Genomic DNA, 20367 nt, shown 5'->3' on the forward strand with positions numbered 1-20367 from the left:
ACTTCGCTGTAACAGCTACTGGTGTTCCCACCATATCTGTCCAAAATCCTCTTCAGGAATTTGTCCGACTTTGTAAGATTGTTTTAAGTGCAGGGTCATGTTGTACATGAATATTTTGAATGATTTTAGAGGTTGTTTCTCAAGCTAAACACACTGTACTTCCAACGGATGCGATACAAATGTTGACGTCACATATTCGCAACGATAAATTCGCAGGGGTTGAGTGGTGCTCAACTCTCTTGTCAATGTGTTTGCGAAAACAGAGTTGTGACATCAAATTCAGGTCAAACTCGCATCGCATTTGCATTCGCAGGAAGTATGAACCTCTTTCTGTGGTGAGGTTACAAATAAATGCAGTTGCAGGCTGTATGAGAGTAAGCTTGGGCGATATCGATTTATTTTATTCACGATATATTGCCGACAATATATCGCGATATTCGATATAATCGCGATTAATGAAGTTTGACATCATCAGTCTTCAAACTCCAAGTGAAAGTTGTAGAAGAGACAGTCATAGCTTAAGAGAGGTGTTCTAATGACCTATTCTTCTGGTTTTACTCCAAACCTATGGGGTGCAAGATGTCTCAGTTAGCAAATACATCGCGATATTTAATCGATATTGCGATATATCGCGATTATCGTGATATATCGCGATATAACGCGATATATCGATATTTCGATTAAAACCAAATCCGTCCGATATCAAAATAGTTTCCAAATTAATATCGCGATATTCGATAATATCGTGATATCGCCCAAGCTTATATGAGAGTTTATCACCTTGTCCAAAGAAAGAGTGACTGTACAATATTTACGTTCCAGGTAATTTCCTGGTAGGCAAGATCCTTAAGGAAATTTACATGTAGTCATTAGTTTACATTAACATCAAGTGTTATAATAATATTCAACTGAACATATTTTTGTAATTCCTATATATGCCCTCCTTCTTTCATAACAAAAAAAAGATGTTGTCATCAAGTGTCTTGAAAGTACGAACGAGGTAGCTTCATTGTGAAACTTGAGCGTAGTTATTTAGCCTGTGTCTGGGAGTCCTTTGTAAAATCATGTAGTTCTTGTGGATTCTAGACTGTCCAAAGGTCCTTCAATCTTGATCCTAGACATGTCTGTTTTATAAGCTAGTCTTCAAGCTGCTACATGTGTGAGCGTAAGGTACATTGTGCTTTTTAGCTAAGTTGTTTGGTCAAGCGAACCCCCGCTCCCGGTGTGAATATTCAGCATTGAAGTTAGTTGCGTGTACTGTACTCAAAATGTTAATTCAATTCAATTTCACTTTCATCTCGGCCTTTAATTCAAATTTACAAGAATTACAATAAATTAAGTTTACCATTTTTATAATGTACAAGCCAGAATTCTCTTTTAAAGAATATACATAATTTATGATAAAGCTGAAAGTATACAAGATTACTTTTCCAAAAATATTTTAAAATTTGTAAAATATAAATTGGAATGGAATAGCGCTAGAACCCATGACAGTCTATGTAATTTTGCCTGAAAGAATCATCGCTCCTTTTGTTCATTTGTCACAGGTGTATGTATTCTTAGAATTTTTTTATAATTTTCTATACAAAATATAAAAGCTGAAAGTATACAAGACTGCTTTTCCAACAATATTTACAAATGTCTAAAACATAAAATGGAATAGAACCCTTGACGATCTCTGTAACATTACTTGGAAGAATCAAGACTGCTTTTCCAACAATATTTACAAATGTCTAAAACATAAAATGGAATAGAACCCTTGACGATCTCTGTAATATTACTTGGAAGAATCATCATTCCTATTGTTTATTAATGTCACAGGTGAACGTCTTCTTAGAGTGCTCAAAGGTCTTTGCTTTGTAGTAAGACAACCACCCAGCACAGCAGAGTAAGACTGTGGGTAGACCATTGACTGGAGGTGGGGGGGGGGGGTGTCCTGGTATACTTATCTTCAAATCAATGCAGTGGGGTAGACTTGAAGGTCTCAAGGGACATGGTGACTCAGCCATGGGAACCCCAGGCACTCAAACCATAAAAAAACATAACATTAATCATCCATCCTGCAAAATAATGAGCTCAAACCTAAAGAGATTTTGAGAATAAAAATGGATTTAATTATGAGGAAGCAGGTTTTCTTTCAGACAACTCAGCTATGCAATCAAATAGGAGAGCAATTACGGTTTGAATAGCTGTAGGGTGAATGCACTGGAGGCTACATGTACATTAGGTCGTTCATCCTTAAGGCCGAATACACTGCTAAAGATGGTATTCTTGAAATAATAAAACAATCTTATTTTTTAAGTTAATATTTCTTGTGTCACCCCTACAAATCTTTGTATTAAAAACAAATTGGGAGTGATACAAAAAATTTAAACCGATTTATAAGGCCTACATGTCATCTCCAGTATGAGCGGGCAGAGCATAAATCTCACCAACAAAAATTCTAAATTATGATAATTGTTTGCATCTATTTCAGTGCTGAATTAATGTCAACTTTGAAAGGGAATTTTACCCCTTTACAGCTCAGAATGTCTCCCAGTTCATTTCCAGCGCAATCTATAGAAGTGTTGGTGGGGGCACATAATGTCAAACCCAAGTACTGGCTCCAAATGAACCTTCCGCGCTAGGCCGTCAAACTCAAAGTTTTCATCTGGAAATGCTTGAATTCTTCTGAATCTTGCCTCCCTTGGAAGTCTTCAGTTTACCAACTTGAGAGCATTCTCTGCTAAATTACAAGGCCTCAAAATAACCAACGGCACACACAGCAGTTGCAGTTGTGCCTTTTGCTCTGTTGCCCTTTGCAAAGGTTTATTACAAATTGACATTTTCCTCATAGAAGTGCCCCTCAATAACCTCACCCCTTGCCAGAGGAAAATTGCTGAGCATCTTCAAGAGTGAAGGTCAAGGTCTGATTTACAAATGGCAAAATACTTAACCAGCCAAATTCAGCAAGATCAGCAGCTGGCCATGTTGCTTTTTGTAGTCCAAGACATTGGAACAACCCTACCCTTCCAACTCTTCAACCTCTTCAAGAAAAAAACTCAAGACTGAATAAATTCAATTTTTTAATTACAATTTGTTTAACTTGATTGTACAATACAATTTTTTTTATAAAATCAGAGAAAATGGAGTGAACTTATTGCAAACTGCTTACCAATCGAAAGAACCTATAACTTATAAACAAAAAATGGTGAATGGCCTGTCGTTTTGGCCCTAGCAGAGTCTTTCTTGAAGGCTAAGAGACAACACAACATTTACACTCAAGTGGATACATAGAGAGAGAAAAGGCAGAAAGCACACAGCATTTGAAAATTATAGCATTAACAGTACCTAAAAAAGTGAGCTTTGTCAAACTGAAACCCTATCCAAACAACAGAGGCTCAACAACATACATGTCACATGCACAAATCTCAAAGTTTTCTTCCATCCGCAGGAAAGAATGTTTTCTGTAGTAAAGAATTGCAATCCTCAAACATTTTCCTGATTTGTTTTTTAAAGAGCAATTCCCTTTTTTGAAAAGATTGAGGAAAACAAAAATCCCCCAAGTACTCTGACAGTGGCAATTTTGCTGTAAAAACAAAACATGCTAACGGAAAAAAGTAAGGCCTTTAAGGCCATCATCTCATGAAATTTAACAAGAAATTTAACAAGATGTTATTTTTGTCTTCTTCCCCCTTCCAGGTGCAAGTGATGACGCAACGAGCTGCGGCATTATGCTGGAGATCCTGCAGAATCTGGCCACATCATCTGACCCCGTAAGACACGACATCATCTTCCTCTTCAACGGAGCAGAGGAAAACGTCCTTCCAGCGAGCCACGCTTTCATAACCCAGCATCCCTGGAGGAAGAACATTAAAGTCTTTATTAATTTGGAGGCGGCGGGCGCTGGCGGGCGGGAGCTTGTCTTCCAGACAGGTAATCTACTTTTCTTTCTTTTTCAAAGAAAATTAGCTGATCAATTATGTGGGGAGAAGGTTGACAATGTCAGATGAACTGTGAAAATTGGCAGTTTAGGTTGTGGGATTTAATTATTATTCACAAGGTTGAATCACAATAATTAAGGTCAGGTTCCAAATGAAACTTCTGCTTCGTGTTCCCCACTCACTTCTAATAATGTGGAAATAAGAGGCCAGGAAACCTGTCTTACAGATGAGACATAACATGTGGTATTTTGGCTGACTACCCCCCCCCCCCTCAGAATTGTTGTTACGCTATTTATTATTATATTTTTTCAAATCAAGTTTGCCCTAAACAAGGCTAAAGTCACTCTTGGTAAGGGGCTGCAAAAAATTAAAAAAACACAAAAAGATGAAAATAACTCAGGGAGCTGAAGGTAGGAATTGATATTCTTCTTCTCAAACTCAGCACTTCGGGCAAGGAGTTCCATATATGCAACTGAGTTAAGTTAAGTTAAGTAATACCTTACACAAGAGAATACTGAATGATGAAGTTCCTTGAGCATCACTGAGTGACTGATATGCGTGCTATACATGTATGTAAGAAGCCACTAATTATTATTATTTCAACCAGTGAGCTTTAAGATTGAAACTAATCATTTTTTAGCCGAAAATTACCAATCCTGTACCGTCTTTAATCCCTTTCCAGGCCCAGACCATCCGTGGCTGCTTAGAGCCTACGCTCAGCATGCTAAGCATCCCTTCGCTACCGTCATCGGCCAGGATGTCTTTCAAGCAGAGTTGATTCCCTCTGACACAGACTTCAGGATCTTCAGAGACTTTGGAAATATCCCAGGTGAGCATTTTGTGAAAAAAGTCAGTGTATCCATTTGGGCCTGATATCTACATCGATCGTCTGAGAGCCAGCCCTGGATTCAACTCTTCCGCCCTGGATTCGACCCCATGCACAACCTGTGCCGTGATGAGCAAATTGCATGATGGTACACGCATTTTCGGCCGATACGCAAACAATTTTGTTTACATAAAATAACTCATTTCACAAAAGTAGGTGGCAACGGCCCCTGGAAAAAGGTTGATTGTAACCCACATCTTGAGGTGGCCTTCAGGCCTTGTGTGTCTGGCATAAAATATTGTTTTGGCATAAAATATTGTTTAAAAAAGCAAAACAAGTATTGTTGATTGAACTGGATGAGACTGAAACCACAGAGATCCAGATCACTGGTCCTAGTATAGTGCTGGTTATAACAAGATAATAGACCAATCCATTAGGCTCCGCCCACGACACTCGTGTGAGCAAGAACAGGTGAGCCTCTCAAATGCCTTTCTGCACAACTCTGCTGAGCGCGCCAAACATATGCGCGGCATGTCAAACTTTATTCGTTGCGTTGTGATTGGTCAATATGCAATGGGGCGGAGCTTAATGGATTGGTCTATTGCATGATGATAGATTAAACGTCAGGCCTGATACTTCACAGGTAGGCAACGAAGGCGATTGCCTCCGTGCCCCCTGGTCATCGCCCTGGTGCCATTGAAATGCTCCAGTAGAAATTTACGATTTTCCTCATAGGGTGCCCTTCACCAAGGAGAAAATGCGTTGGAGCCCTTGCCCCTTCAAAAAAAGAAGCGTACAGGCCTGACATTGTACATGCATAGTATGTGTACATGTAGGCCGACCTAAAAATATACAAAAATAAACCAAAATGTACTGTAAAGGAGAGATTGGTCGGCCAAATGTACGACACATGTAGTTATACCTGGGTTTGGTTGATTTTTATCTGTATTCTGAGTGGATTTATAACCAAGATAGTTTACTATGAGGTTCAGAGGGTCGTTTGTTGATTGTGTTGTTTCCCAGGGCAGGAAGGTCACCTCAGTGCAGTTTATTCTTTTCATTGTTTGAGTGAACGATTGTGTTGCAAACAGAATAGATCTATAATACTTACGTACGTATACATGCTTGTTTAGTGTTATGATACAATCCTACTTGAGTATGCCAATGTTTTTTTCACAGAGCTTGTGAAAGTACCGAGTATACAACCCACTGGTGTATGGGTAAAGCCAAAATTAATAATCCTTTTACTCGATTGCAAATTTCCATCTTTTAAAAAACATTATTATTTTGGACGTCTGTGAAGTTTAATGTAGATTTTCAGGCTGTTTGTTTTTTTGGGTGGGGGGGGGGAGAAGACAATTGCTGATAAAGGCAGTGACATTTTTTATAAAATAAAAAGTGTCCTGAAGTCTCTAAGGAAATTTCAATGGGTTGCTGCGGATCAAGGCAATGAAAGTTGTGATTCTATGAAGTTTGAGGAATTTTGTAGGTCTTCATTTCATTATTATTCAGTCAAGACTGGCAGCACAAATAATAGTGATTGTATAAAATTTAGCGCTTTATTAAAAACAAAAGGAATAAACAACAACAAAAAAGAGCAATTAGGGTCTATAAGTTAAATAGGTAAGTTTTCAATCTAGTTTTGAACATGTTCACAATCAGGGGATCATGGATGATTATTGAAACAAAACTGAAATGAGTGGAAATTACAAAATGTAACAGTATTAAAAATTGTAAACAAAGTAAGTTAATGGACCTAAAAGTATTTTCGACATTGATGCCTATTACATGATGTACCCATTTAGGTCTTTAAAGACATGGATACTATTGGAAATTGTCAAAGACCAGTCTTCACACTTGGTGTATCTCAACATATGCATAAAATAACAGACCTGTGACAATTTGAGCTCAATTGGTCGTCAAAGTTGCGAGATAATAATGAAAGAAAAAACACCCTTGTCACACAAAGTTGAGCACTTTTAAACGCTTGATTTCAAGATCTCAAATTCTAAATCTGAGGTCTCTAAATCAAATTCGTGGAAAATTTCTCAAACCTACATTACTCCAGAGGGAGCCATTTCTCACAATGTTTTATACAAATCAACCTCTCCCCATTACTGGTTACCAAGAAAGGTTTTATGCTAATAATTATTTTGAGTAATTACCAACTTTTGAGTAATTTTGAGTAATCCACTGCCTTTAAAGTTGTTTGCAACAGCAAATTATATTTTTCTCAATGAAATAAATAAAGATGAAACAAGTACAGACATAAATAAGGAAATACAATCAATGACTTTACAAACAAAAATCATGCAGGATGAACAACAACAACAACAACAACAACAACACCAACACATACATGTATTATGTACTTTGCACATGTACGCACCAACAAGCAGTCACAGGGACACAGGATCATGTCTCCATCCTATGTATAATGTATTTAATGCGTAGCACGCATTACAAATGGAAATACACACCAAGCAACAAGCAATATAGAATGGAATTGTGTGCATTGCTTGGTGTCGCCCGTCATACGCTGTGCATAATGCGTAATGCACAATCTTTACAAACGAAAGTACACTGTACTTGCTAAGCAATTTGCATGTTATTTTTATGGATATATAGTAGTTAGGATTACGGATACATCATTGAATTATGTGCATTTCTTTGTGTCATCCGTCATGTACGTTACTGCGTGCATAATTCATAAGGCGCATTCCTTACAAATAGAAGTACACTGTACTTGCCAAGCAATGTGCACATTATTTTTATGAATAGCAGTAATGATTACGGATAGTGGGATTATGTGCTTGCTGTTTATCATCCGTCCTATGTTGTGCATGCAAACTGTGTAATAAAATAAGCATTCCTTACAACAACAAAACAAACAAAAAACTGCCATGAGGCACACTATTTTAAGGGATATGGCAGTAAGTAATATGAATACATAATTTAAATGTAATACAAATTGCTTGGTGTGTATTTTCATTGTATTGTATGCTTCTGGGTTTTTCAAAACTGAGACATTCTGGACCCAAGTTTTTAAAGTTTGATCGAATCCCCCTGAACTGAAACATGGTCTTTGAAATGTTTTAGACTTTCATTTTATTTTATGTTATTGTTTAAAGACAATGGACACTATTGGTAATTGTCAAAGACCCTGGTCTTCTCACTTAGTATATGTCAACGTATGCATAAAATATCAAACCTGTGAAATTTGAGCATGAATGGTCGCTGGAGTTAACTATGAAAGGAAAAAAAACACCCTTGTCACACGAAGTTGTGTGCTTTCAGATGCTTGATTTTGAGAGCTCAAATTCTAAATCTGAGGTCTCGAAATCAAATTCGTGGAAAATTACTTCTTTCTCAAAAACTATGTCATTTAGAGGGAGCCGTTTCTCACAATGTTTTATACTATCAACCTCTCCCCATTACTCGTTACCAAGTGAGGTTTTATGCTGATAATTATTTTGAGTAATTACCAATAGTGTCCACTGCAGGAAATATTGCTTTTACAAATTGTCCTGCTTTGCGAAGTAAGCAGGATAACCAGTCAAAAATGGGAAATGTGACATGGTATTTTGACTGTAACCTTTACTTGTAAGCATAATCTTGATGTGCTTGGCTTCTTTTTGTGCTTACGCAGCTCTATGAAGCTGGGCCCATATGTTTAAATATTTGTACAGTACTATCTGGACAGAGAATTTGGCGTCCACTTTTTGGTTCTGTGACATATTTGGTAATATTTCACGATTACAAATTAATTCTTGTTATTTATAGAAGTGCTGTTAACCTTTTTACGAAAGACTTTCATGTTCTCAAAGTAATTCTTTATGGCACTGCTCTTTCCAAAAAACTGAATAAATAAATAAAAATTGATTGTTTACTTTGAGCTTTCCAGTTGAGGTTAATGTTGTTTTTTCCTTCCATGTGCAGGTGTTGACATTGCCTATGTGAGCAACGGTTATGTCTACCACACTAAATATGATAGTCTGGACTCCATACCGCCAGGATGCATACAAAGAGCTGGTAAGGAAAACATTACAGGGACAAACCAATGAGAATTTGTTGATGAAAATCTGTGTCAAAAACCTGTGGTTTCTGTACTTCCACAATAAATAGGATAGCCTGGACTCCATGCTGCTAGGATGTATACAAAGTGCTGGTAAGGAAAGCATTAAAGGGACAAACCAATAAGAATTTGTTGTTAAATATCTGTGTAAAAAAAAACCTTTAGTTTCTGTATTTCTGGTGATGGCATTTGCATTTGCTTTGTCATTTTGTTTGGTATACACATCTAACTGAAAAACCAAACAGCAATAAGGCAAGACAACGGCATAGACAAAGAGACTGGCAGAATGGCAATAAAGGACAGACAGAAAACAAGAAAGGAGAAGGAGAGATGAAATCACCATGGCAACATGGAATACAGCGACAGAAGAGAAGGGAATATGCCTGAGGAGGGCTTCATCCAACGAAGAATGACTACAGCCAGATAATGATGAAGTAAAGAAAAAAAGCATTTGAAAACCAACAGATATGTAACCTAAGTAGGATTTGAAACTTTGCATGGTGGAAATACGATATGGAAAGGTTAGCAGGAACACGTAGTGACTATCTCTAATGAGTTGGGTGACTATCTCTGGGTAGGTTCTGAATTGGGGTGGTTCTGAAAAGAATCGTTGGTTTCAACTCGACATTTCGATCAGAGCATACTGATTGAAACGTCGAGTTGAAACCAACGTTTCTTTTCAGAACCACCCCGACTCATTGGAGATAATTACATGGTGTTACCGCAAACCTTTCCATATCCATACATGTAACTGTCTTGGATGGCTGCAGCCGCCAATTTAAATGTGCACATGATCCCTGACTAATTTATGTTTACTTTAAAACAAAATTGACAGACCTGGAATTTCACAGAGGCCACTGAGGCCATTCATGGCCTCTGTTGCCCTGGTCTTGGCCTTGGTGCCCCTTCCAATTTTCCCATAGATTTTTTCAAGACTTTTCAATGGAAGTTCCCGTTGCAAAAATGAAAATGTCCTTGCCCTTTTAAAGATGAAATTCGAGGCTTGTGGGGAGACTGCAGAGTTGAATGACATTTTAACAGGTTACTGGAAGCTGTTAGAGTTGAGTTTACTTTTCTTAAAACCATCGCTGTACTGCACCCTTAAGGTAATCAAAACAGTGACCCACTACTTGCACCTCAGTATGCATTATGCCATACATTAATTCACACAATGACATCCAGGCACTGTAAATCACAGTGAGGTGGTGGGAAGAAAACATATGTTGAAAAACCCCTTTTTGTCTGGAAGGTTTTTTGGTTATTTGTGAAGGGGGGGGGGGTAATTACAGTCTAGACACTTGCTTATCCCTTGGTGTTGGAGGAATATTGGCTTGAGGGAAAAATTTGTTGACTGAAAAACTTAAAGAGTTTACTCACTGAGACTGCCAAGATTTCAAGAAGCATTGTAACTTTGGAAGGGACTTTCTTTATCCTTATGGCATCACTTTGTAGCCTTAAAGTCACCTGGAAGTGGTATTTTTTCAAAATAAAGCTTTTGTCACCAAAATCTGTGTTTTGATGCGTGGATATGAATAAACAGTCAACTAAGGTTCTTAAAAAAAGGTTTCCATTTTATTTACAAATTTAAAAGTAGGCCCGACCCGAGAGGGCGCTGTTCGTGACGTTGACCGAGGCGTGATATTTGAGGAGAAAATGTGTAATATGGCCCCGTACACTACGTCTGGATACCTGATCGGTATGATGCCTACGTACAGAACTACGGTCACGGAGCAGACTGCACCCTATAATGAGAAAATTGTAAATTTCTACTGAAACACCTCGAAGGGCTTCAAGCCAAGGCAATGACATGGGTGCTAAAGGCATCACACAATACTGCATGTCAATTTCAACACAAATGTTTGAAGTACGGCCGACCTAAAGAATCTTTGTGATGAAATGTCAACAATATAAGGAGGTCTAGCTGCACATTTCATGAGAAAAAAAAAGTTAATACCCTCAAATGTGAAGCAGATGAGCTCATAAACTTTTGCCCATTCTAGCTCATGTTTGATCAACCAAGGACGCATTGACATAAAAAATTGAAATCTTCTTGCGTTAGCAGGTTTGGCTAGTAACACTCATGGAAGAAGTGTTTCCCACTTTGATGTTATAGGTAATTCTGTTTGGTTAGACCTCCCTAATATTATTTAATGACCAATAGGCACTGACTCTATCTACACTTGCATAAAAAATTGCTAAAAACAAAAGCTCAAGACCCGGATCTCAGACAGCAGGTCAAATGTCACTAAAACATACACTTGTGTAAGTGGTTGAATGTTTGTCTTACAGCCGGGCAGTTTGAGCAAAAGTAACATAACTAGTGTTGGTGCGATTTATTTGCTGGTATTGTGAGGTCGAAAGTTACAAATGTTTTTGAAGAAAGAGCCATGTTTCAAAGACTGAGTTTGTCCTTCATGTTTGTAGTGACTAATTTTAGAGATCATTCATTACTGTGTTATCTTCACCAAATGCCCAGACATGACTAATATTTGTTGACACAATTTTTCAAATGGTAAAAACACATTTTTTGTAGAAATAACATGATTGAATGTCTTTCAACATGTGTAACATTTGAAAGAGTCTATTTATACATGACCTTTAGTCTTTCCAGTTGACTGGATGAAGGTAAAATCGTTGTAAAGTTTGTGTTTGTTTTTCTTTCAGTTTTTCAGTATTGGTTTTGGTCCCCAATTTTACTAAATACTTTCCTGCTAAGCTAAATTAAAAATAATTTCCCAGTCACAGATGGTACACTGTATGTGTGTCATATTGTGGCTAGGTATTCTATTCTTTTCTCAAATCGTTTAAGATTGGAGAAGTCTTCTTGGAAGAAGTAAAACAATCCCCAAAGTGAGAAAGGAACAGTCCACATTGTATCAAAACACTTAGTTGTGTATTTGAAGGGATGCACAGAGTCTGTAAAGCTCCTGAAATTGTAAACATCTGGGAGGTACTTGGTCTAAAATAAGGGTGACCTTGGGTCCGCAAGCTTCTCTGCAAGAATGTTCACACATTAGTCGAATCTCATCCCTGTCAAAAAATGCAGCCTTACATTATTTTCCCTTCTTCCTTTGACACAGGTGACAACATCCAAGCCCTCGTTCTCCACCTTGCCAACTCCTCCACACTGCATCATGGCATTGAAGAGGATCGTCACGGTAGCATGGTATTCTTTGATATCCATGGCTTCTACCTGGTGACGTACCCAGCCAGGATGGGCATGATAATCAACATGTGTGTGGTCGGAGCCGTCTTTCTCTTCATCATCTTTCGACGCAAGCCAGGTGAGTTTTTCTTCTGTTGTTTTGTTTTTTGTTTTTGAGGGAGGATATCACTGGAAAGTTATCCAAAGGGTTGTTCGAGTTTAGATTAGTATGGTATTTTGTTTGACACAAATGCTAGGCTCACCCTTAACACTTGCCAGGCATACATTGTCTAGTAAAAACTGCTATCTATCTATCAACACACAAACGCAACCTCAAGACTCATCTGTTCAATCTGTCAGCTTGCTAGTGACCGGCGCCTTTGAATAGTTCTATTCCAGATACTGTGCGCCTTCGGGAAATTAGAACGCTCCGGGGAACACCTCGGGATTCGTTGTTTTAACCATAGCACTCGGAGCAGTCAATTTGTATTATACAAATATTGACTGCTTCGAGTGCTATGGTTACTCGGAGCAGTCAATATTTGTATTATACAAATATTGACTGCTTCGAGTGCTTTGGTTAAAACTATGACTCCCGAGGTGATTCCTGGAGCATTCTATTTTCCCTCGGCGAATGACTCCCGAGGTGATTCCTGGAGCATTCTATTTTCCCTCGGCGAATGACTCCCGAGGTGATTCCTGGAGCATTCTATTTTCCCGAGGCGAAGCCGAGGGAAAATAGAGCGCTCCAGGGATCACCGAGGGAGTCATAGTTTTAACCGTTGCACGAGTAAAAGCAGTCAATATTTGTTTTATAACACCCCAAACATTTCTAAATACTGTACTATTAAGTTACAGACCTGAATGCTACAAAACTAAGACATATCATGTGATGCGCTCTAAACCAATGAAAAGGCAGAGTATTGGTAAGGGGAGTTATAAAAAAATCTTACACTATAGGTTAGCTCTTGTTTTCAGTGAAATGTTCCTCCTTGTTTCCCAAGACCCAAACTATCATGCCTGCATCACAGACTGCAAACTATGGGGCATACCATCTGGAATTACTGTTGGAATTAAAGGGAAATTACACAATTGGTAATTGTCAAAGACCAGTGTTCTCACTTTGTGTATCTCAACATAATTATGAATAAAATAACAAACCTGTAAAAATTTGAGCTCAATTGGTCATCGGAGTTGGAAGAAAATGATGAAAGAAAAAACACCCTTGTTGGACGAATTTGTGTGCTTTCAGATAGGAATAAAAGACTTCTAGAAGACTTCTAGCTAGAAGTCTTTTATTATTTTAGTGAGAAATTACCTCTATTATAACATCTATGCTACTACAGAAGGAGCCGTTTCTCACAATGTTTTATACTATCAATAGCTCTCCAATGCTCGTTACCAAGTTAGTTTTTAAGTTAATATTTGTTTTGAGTAATTACCAAACGTGTACTTTCCCTTTAACTTCAGAATTTTCTTTTCTGACAGAATACTCGAGCCGGCTAATGTATCTCTCTAAGCTGCTCCGTGCCGTTGGCGTCATTCTCGCCTCTTACCTCGCCGTCTTAGCGACCTCTGCTTTCATCATTCTTCTCCTTACCCTGACCAATCGTGAGATGTCCTGGTACGCCCATCCACCCATTATCTTTGGGCTGTATTGGGCGCCCAGTGTCTACATGATGATCAGAGTGCACCGTTCTCTAGGTGGCAAGCTTCACACGGTAACTAGTTACTAGTTCTTTGTTTGCTTCACACGGTAACTAGTTACTAGTTCTTTGTACTTGTAACATGTTTAGTTCCAGGTTCTACTTTTACTGTTGTTGTAATGCATCTGGGCGGGCTCAATGTTTTTATTACCATAACCGAGTGTAATTTTAGACTTTTATTAGAGTTCTTTATTCATTTTTGTCAGGAATCGTTTTTCAGATAGAGGTTTGTAGGCTTTGAACCTATCATAAGTTATTTTATTTTCTACTCTTATTGTTCAACTCTTAGCTCTTAAGCTTATTTTTCATTAAAGGCAGTGGACACTATTGGTAAATACATTTTGAGAACTTAGTTTTCGAGAAAGAAGTAATTTTCCACGAATTTGATTTCAAGACCTCAGATTTAGAACTTGAGGTCTCGAAATCAAGCATCACACAACTTCGTGTGACAAGGGTGTTTTTTTCTATCATTATTATCTCACAATTTCAAACACCAATTGAGCTCAAATTTTCACAGGTTTGTAATTTTATGCACATGTTGAGATACACCAAGTGAGAAGACGGGTCTTTGACAATTACCAATAGTGTCCAGTGTCTTTAACACTTATTTATAAACACCACTTGAACCATACATGTAGTTGTGTGCGAACAAATAAATAATTGCAAGGGGTACACACACCACGACTGAAATATTGGTTTGCAAAAAAAACCTGATAAATCATCTAAAACAACTTAAAAACTAATCAAATTTATCGTTTGAAGGTGAAATAAAATGTACTTAATTCATCTTTGATGGTAACTTTTATACTTCATCATACTTTTTCCAGAAAGGTAGCTGAATATAAATGATGTAGGCTTCACTCAGTAAGCTATGGGTTGACATGCTTGGGACCTTTGGCCAATGTACCCTGTAACTCAGACTCAATCTCGGTCGCAGATTCACAGTCAGGTGGTGGAATGAGTGCCTCACGGTTGGCTTTGCTTCTACGGTCGTACAATGTCGCCACGGACATGCCATAGTGTCTTTGCCCCAACCCTCAAAACCATGGTAATCCATTGTATAACACATTGTGTGTATGTGGTAAAGATGGTTAGTTTTAAGCAAACTATAGAGGGCGTTGTAGTTTGAGACAGCTGGGGTGCGTTTTCGCGGTCGCAACCAAACTGTTTTGGTTGAACTTGCCAGTGCTTAATCACTGGCCATTTGACAGAAACAGTTTAAATTTGTTACGACCGCGAAAACGCACTGTCTGTGCTAGTTACAGGCAAGTTTGTGTTTGATATGTACAGACCTTATTCATTGACGTTATCTCTCTGGGCCATTCGCCCTTTTATCTTTGGGGTTTTGTTGTTGAATGTTAATTTTAATGTTTTTAACTTTTTATCATATTAACTACATTTTTGTACATTAAAGAATAGTTTGGTATGTTTACAGCAAATGTCTTATAATATGAAATAAATAAATAAACCATTAATATAAGTCAAGATACATGTACCACTACACCAATCTGACTAACCTTTTAAAATGTCTTTTATATTCATCATGTACATGTAGGTGGACACCAAAGCCAACCCGTGGATCTTGGAGAGCTTATTCTTTGATGCTAGCATGTTGATCTGGTCCATGATGATTGCTCTCATGACACTCAAGGGGATTGGCTCTGCCTACATGCTCATGATCAGCGTTCTCTTTGCTGTACTCGGACGTAGTGTGCTGTGGAAACGGATGACTTCGTTTCAAGAAGGTACAATCAAGACTAAATTTCAGACCTGGAATTTCATGTAGACCACGGAGGCGACAATGGAGTCTATGGCCTCCGTTGCCCTTGGCCTTGGTGCCCCTTCAAAAGTTTCATCTAAACAAACAAACAAACAAGCGAACACAAAAGTCAGACGATATTCAACCATTTTTATTTTGACAGGTACACGGATGTTGCCAGTGTTCTTGGCGTACGTCTGCTTCACCATCGTTCCAATGGGTCTGTGGTTGTACCTCATGTTATTAGGGTATGAGATCTTCTTACCCATCATGGGACGTTCGGGATCTCTCATCACTCCAGAGCTCTTCATTGGACTGCTCACTTTTGTCGTCACCATCCTCTCAACCAACTTTTTTGTGAGTATGAAATTTGTTTTGATTCTCACTCCATGTAATGATTGCTCTTTGTGCAGGGAGATAAGTCCTTGGCAAATGCTTCTGTATATCTGACATTATGCCTTCCTTCCCCTACTTCTCCTTCCACGTTATGGTGACCAGGGCCCAATTCCATGACTCTGCTTACTGTAAGAGCAGAATCGGCGCTTGCGGAAGCAGGGAATTCCGTGCTTGCGTCAAGCGTATTTCACGGGTAGGCAGTAAATGTTTGCTTGTGCACATGCTTACTCCACGCTGTTAGGCATTTTTTGTTACACAGCTAGCGCAGATATTTGCGCTTGCACAGCCAGCAGGGAATGGTGATTGTAACCGCAGAATTCAGCAGTAAACAGAGCCATGAAATTGGGCCCAGGTGATAAGATGAGAGACAGGTTCTTTGATGTTTCTCTTTGAGTGCCCTGCTCGTCTCATTCGACCCATACCCACCCTAAATTCATCCTATATCTCAGCCCTAAACCACTATTTGAAGCTCAACTTTAAAAGTTTCTCATGTCAAAGTGCCGCCCTCTATGTTTTCTTGACAGATTTGTCTGGTATATGCCTGCAAGACGTTGAAGTACACCAGGGCATTCTTACTCATGTTGTTCCTGGTCAGTCTTGCCGCTGTCCTGGGGTTGGTTGTCTTTCCTTACTCCGGTGATCCGCTAAAGCCAGCTCCGAAGAGAATCCTGCTTGAGGTAAAATCTGTGTTCCCCATTTGGAGCACTGATAAATACCTCTTGACTCTTTGCCAAGTTTGTATAACACAAGCTTTGTATTTTGTTTCTTGATACTCCTAAAAAGTTCTAGTCTGTCTGTCCCTTTTATATGTGACCCGCTCGATCGTAATGATAAATATCGAGTAATGTCTCATTTCATGTTATCTGACAGGCCTCAAATTTCCCGGCGGCCACGACGGCCATGGCTGCCGGTGCCCTGCTTACTGGCCGTGGTGCCCCGAGAAAATCGGACATTTTCGCGGCCAAAAAGGCCGTGCCCTTTTTCTCCGATGGCTGCCGTGCCCTTTTTGAGATCAAAATTTATGTTTTGATACACCACCATCCGTCTGTGTGCACATAAAATCAAACACTTACATGTACATTCTATATTAATACACGCACACAGAGCGCGTCGGTTGAATGCTCATCACACGGAATTTAAACGGACGGCAGCATATCCATGCAGTGCATGTGTGTGTGCACGATGCAGAACGAACGACAGACGTGCATCCATAGACATTGTGTACTCGAAGTTTATACACGGGCCGGATGTACTTGCAACGACCATTTGAGAACAATCGCACTGGTACTCATCTTGCAACACGCGTACCCACGCAAGGTTGTCCATGATGGGTACCAGCTAATCACAATTTCGGTTCCATTCGAGGTTGGGCGTCCGCCTATTCCACTGGTATTGTGCTTGTTCACTGGTACTCGTACATGTTTGTGCACGTGGGCCATGTTACGTAAATCACGCATCATGTACATGAAAGGTACATGTACATGTATGGTACATGTACATGTATGTCCGTTGAATAAATCTCCGCTCTGCACACAGTCAAGTGACAGCTCATTGTTTACGTCCGGCCGTCGCAACAAAATCTCCGCTGCACACAGTTAAGTGACAGTTCATTGTTTACGTCTGGCCATCGCAACAAAAAATGGATGCATACTTTTACTTCCCATTAATCAATAAAATTAAATACATTTAAAAATACTTGACGTTTTTTTGTTAAAGGAAAGCAAAAGTAATGAAATGGTTCATTAAAATAGCCTTCATGGACCTGAACAGAAATTGTTTCATGATCTTTATTTTTTATGGCCTTGATGCCCTTTTTGAAATTTTAAGCTGGCCTTGGTGCCCTACCCCATGGCCTTGGTGCCCTTTCAAAATTTGACAAATTCAAGGCCAAAGTGGCCTTGCCCTAAAAATCGGGAAATTTGAGGCCTGATCTGACACCCGACATAATCATAACAGAAAATTATTGAAAAATATTGAATTTTTTTTATTTTTTTATTTCTGCACTTTTAGGTTGCCTAAATCTTGATTAAACTTGCAGTGGTCTTACCTTTTCGTCAAAAGATTAATAAAGATGCAAAAACAGATGATTTCTGAGCCATGTTTTTGTCCTAATTATAAAAACATGTTTGGAAATAAACTCAAAATAGACAAAATCGCCCCTTTTCAATCCGCGATAGCTGCTCAAAGCAAATCGCAAAAGCGCTACCAAGAGATACTTTTTTGAAGCGAGTGACCTCATCTATCTAAATATACATTACGTCAACACGTTGGGCGACTGCATTGCTTGTTACAGTGGTTCAAGGAAACCCGTTTTCGTCACCTGACCTATTTCATTCATAAAAATTCGCGTCGCGAGATTAGTATGGCTTACCTATATACCGAGCGAGGCGTCTATTTATCTTTGCAGCGAGGCCGTTACTCGACCCAGTGCTGTTGCTACGTGACGTCATACAAAATGTAGCTTACATGTACATACAGGTTTTACATGGCACGCGTAGAGAGCCAAGCTATAACAATCGTTGCCACACCGCCGTGTTTTATCCAGTGGTATGTTTATCGAAGTTCGACAAAACAGTGTCCGATTTTCACCAATATTTCGGGGGTTTTCGAGGTTGAATTACTCCAAACCCAAATAATTTTGAATGCTAAAGGAATAATCTTTCAGTTAAACTTGGTGTTGGGTGAGAAGTATCACTAAAATCATGAGAAACATGCACGGAAAAATTGTGAATGAAATCTGTTCCCTGGTCTTGAAGCAGAGCTAATGTACAGCCGGACGCGACGAGGGTGATGTAACTGTATAACCCCGGGGAATACGTGATGTGTTTCACCCTGCCATGACGGAACAAACTTGCATTTCAAGTTGGAAATAACAGCGCAAAACGCTCTAATATTTCAGGTAAAAATTGTCAAATTTATTGTTGAAATTGTCTACACATTATAATTAAACTTATCATTGGGTTGTTTTTACATTTTGGTCCTACTGTTGGTCCGACTACGCCGGGGTTAAAAACCAATGTTTTCATGCTGCCAAAACATAGGATACGAACTGCCTCTAGCTGCCGGGCAACCTCGGTAGTCTAGTTGGTAAGACACTGCTCTAGAATTGCAAGGGTCGTGGGTTCAAATCCCACCCGAGTAACATGCCTGTGATATTTTTTCACAGGACTCGGGAAAGTACTGAGTATACAGTGCTAACACACATCGGTGTATGGGTAAAAACAAAAATTAATATTCTTTATCCCCGATGCAAATTTAACATCTTAAACAATGTTTTCATTTCGTGAAAAATATTATTTTAATGAGTGCGTGTGAGACGTTGCGTTTTTAAAAATTGCTTTTTCTGGTGTTTATGTTTTTCAAAACGGGTTGTAAAATTAAGCGTCAAGGTCATCGAAAATCCCACATTATGTCGGACAGGAAGGTCGTATGATCTTGATATTGATTGCATTTAAAATGTTAAGATTTGCTTGATTGGACTAGGATGGTAAACGCAAAAATGAAATTTACTCGATATTCCTCATTACGACAGAGCGGGTCACATTATATGCAAGGCTTCTTTGAGAGATATTTTATGATCTTAAGATAATAATTAACTATAAATAATAAACTCTGGGTACAATTTCTTCTTCTTTTTCACCTGAAGATGAGCAGAGTCTACTGTTTGCAACGTCAAGACCACACCGGCTCTTCACAGAGCCACCACCCCTTCAAAATAAAAAGATTTTACACACTTGGTGTACCCGCAGCTTTACTATTTATAGTTTATTCTTTACTTATTTTCCACACCATGAAAGCTTTAAACTGTTAGTATTTGATTATTTGATGTCACACATTCAGTAAGTTAATGAATTTTTGTCAATGTTTCGCTCCATCAGCATATTTCCCGTACAAAGCACGACCAATCTGGCGCCGCAGTCCGCCATGAATCGTACGTGTCCGTTTTGCCGTTAGACTACTTGGGCATTTCGCACATGGAGTCTTACATTCCAGCGTTGAAGGACGCCCCCAAGGCTGTATGCGAGAAAGACATGCCGTACTGTGGCCATCCTTATTATCTACCGCTGTTGCATGTGTTCAGGTAATTTGTCATTTAAATTACTTCAGCTGTTTTAATCTAAAGCCCGGTTCATCTTTCCTGCGAACGCGAATGCAAAGCGAATTTGACGTGAATTTGACGTCACAACCCTCGTTTCGCAGCGATATTCGCAAGTGAGTTGCCTAAAGTTGCCCTGCTGCAAATTATTCTTTGCGAATGTGTGACGTCGTATCGCATTCGCATTCGCAGGAAGTATGAACCGGGCTTTACTCTGTCTTTTATAATGATTGTTTTAGATTTAGATTTTTTACTTTTTATCTTTGTTATGTAAGCAACAAAGACAGATTTTTGGGTCCTTTTCATTGCATTTTCAAAGTCAATTGGAACTTGTTTTTATGGCTTTCGGTTTAACTAAGAATTAGTACATTGTGTTGAATATTAGATTATTATTTTTCTTTACTATTTGTCTGTGTGGGCTGTGCGGCCATCCCTGCAATT

General features: G+C 38.9%; 1 protein-coding gene across 1 annotated transcript in view; it reads left to right on the forward strand.

The window, feature by feature from the left end:
• LOC117297327 (endoplasmic reticulum metallopeptidase 1-like) overlaps positions 1–20367 on the forward strand; it is a 37129-nt gene that overhangs the window by 7358 nt on the left and 9404 nt on the right. Inside the window, exons 2-10 of the mRNA XM_033780301.1 lie at positions 3682–3915; positions 4606–4752; positions 8689–8781; positions 11905–12108; positions 13458–13690; positions 15231–15420; positions 15598–15791; positions 16355–16507; positions 19709–19911. Of these exons, the coding sequence (XP_033636192.1) occupies positions 3682–3915; positions 4606–4752; positions 8689–8781; positions 11905–12108; positions 13458–13690; positions 15231–15420; positions 15598–15791; positions 16355–16507; positions 19709–19911 (1651 nt within the window). The remainder of the gene's footprint in view (positions 1–3681; positions 3916–4605; positions 4753–8688; positions 8782–11904; positions 12109–13457; positions 13691–15230; positions 15421–15597; positions 15792–16354; positions 16508–19708; positions 19912–20367) is intronic.

Source organism: Asterias rubens, chromosome 12 (genome assembly GCF_902459465.1).
Source record: "Asterias rubens chromosome 12, eAstRub1.3, whole genome shotgun sequence".
Lineage (NCBI taxonomy): Eukaryota > Metazoa > Echinodermata > Asteroidea > Forcipulatida > Asteriidae > Asterias > Asterias rubens.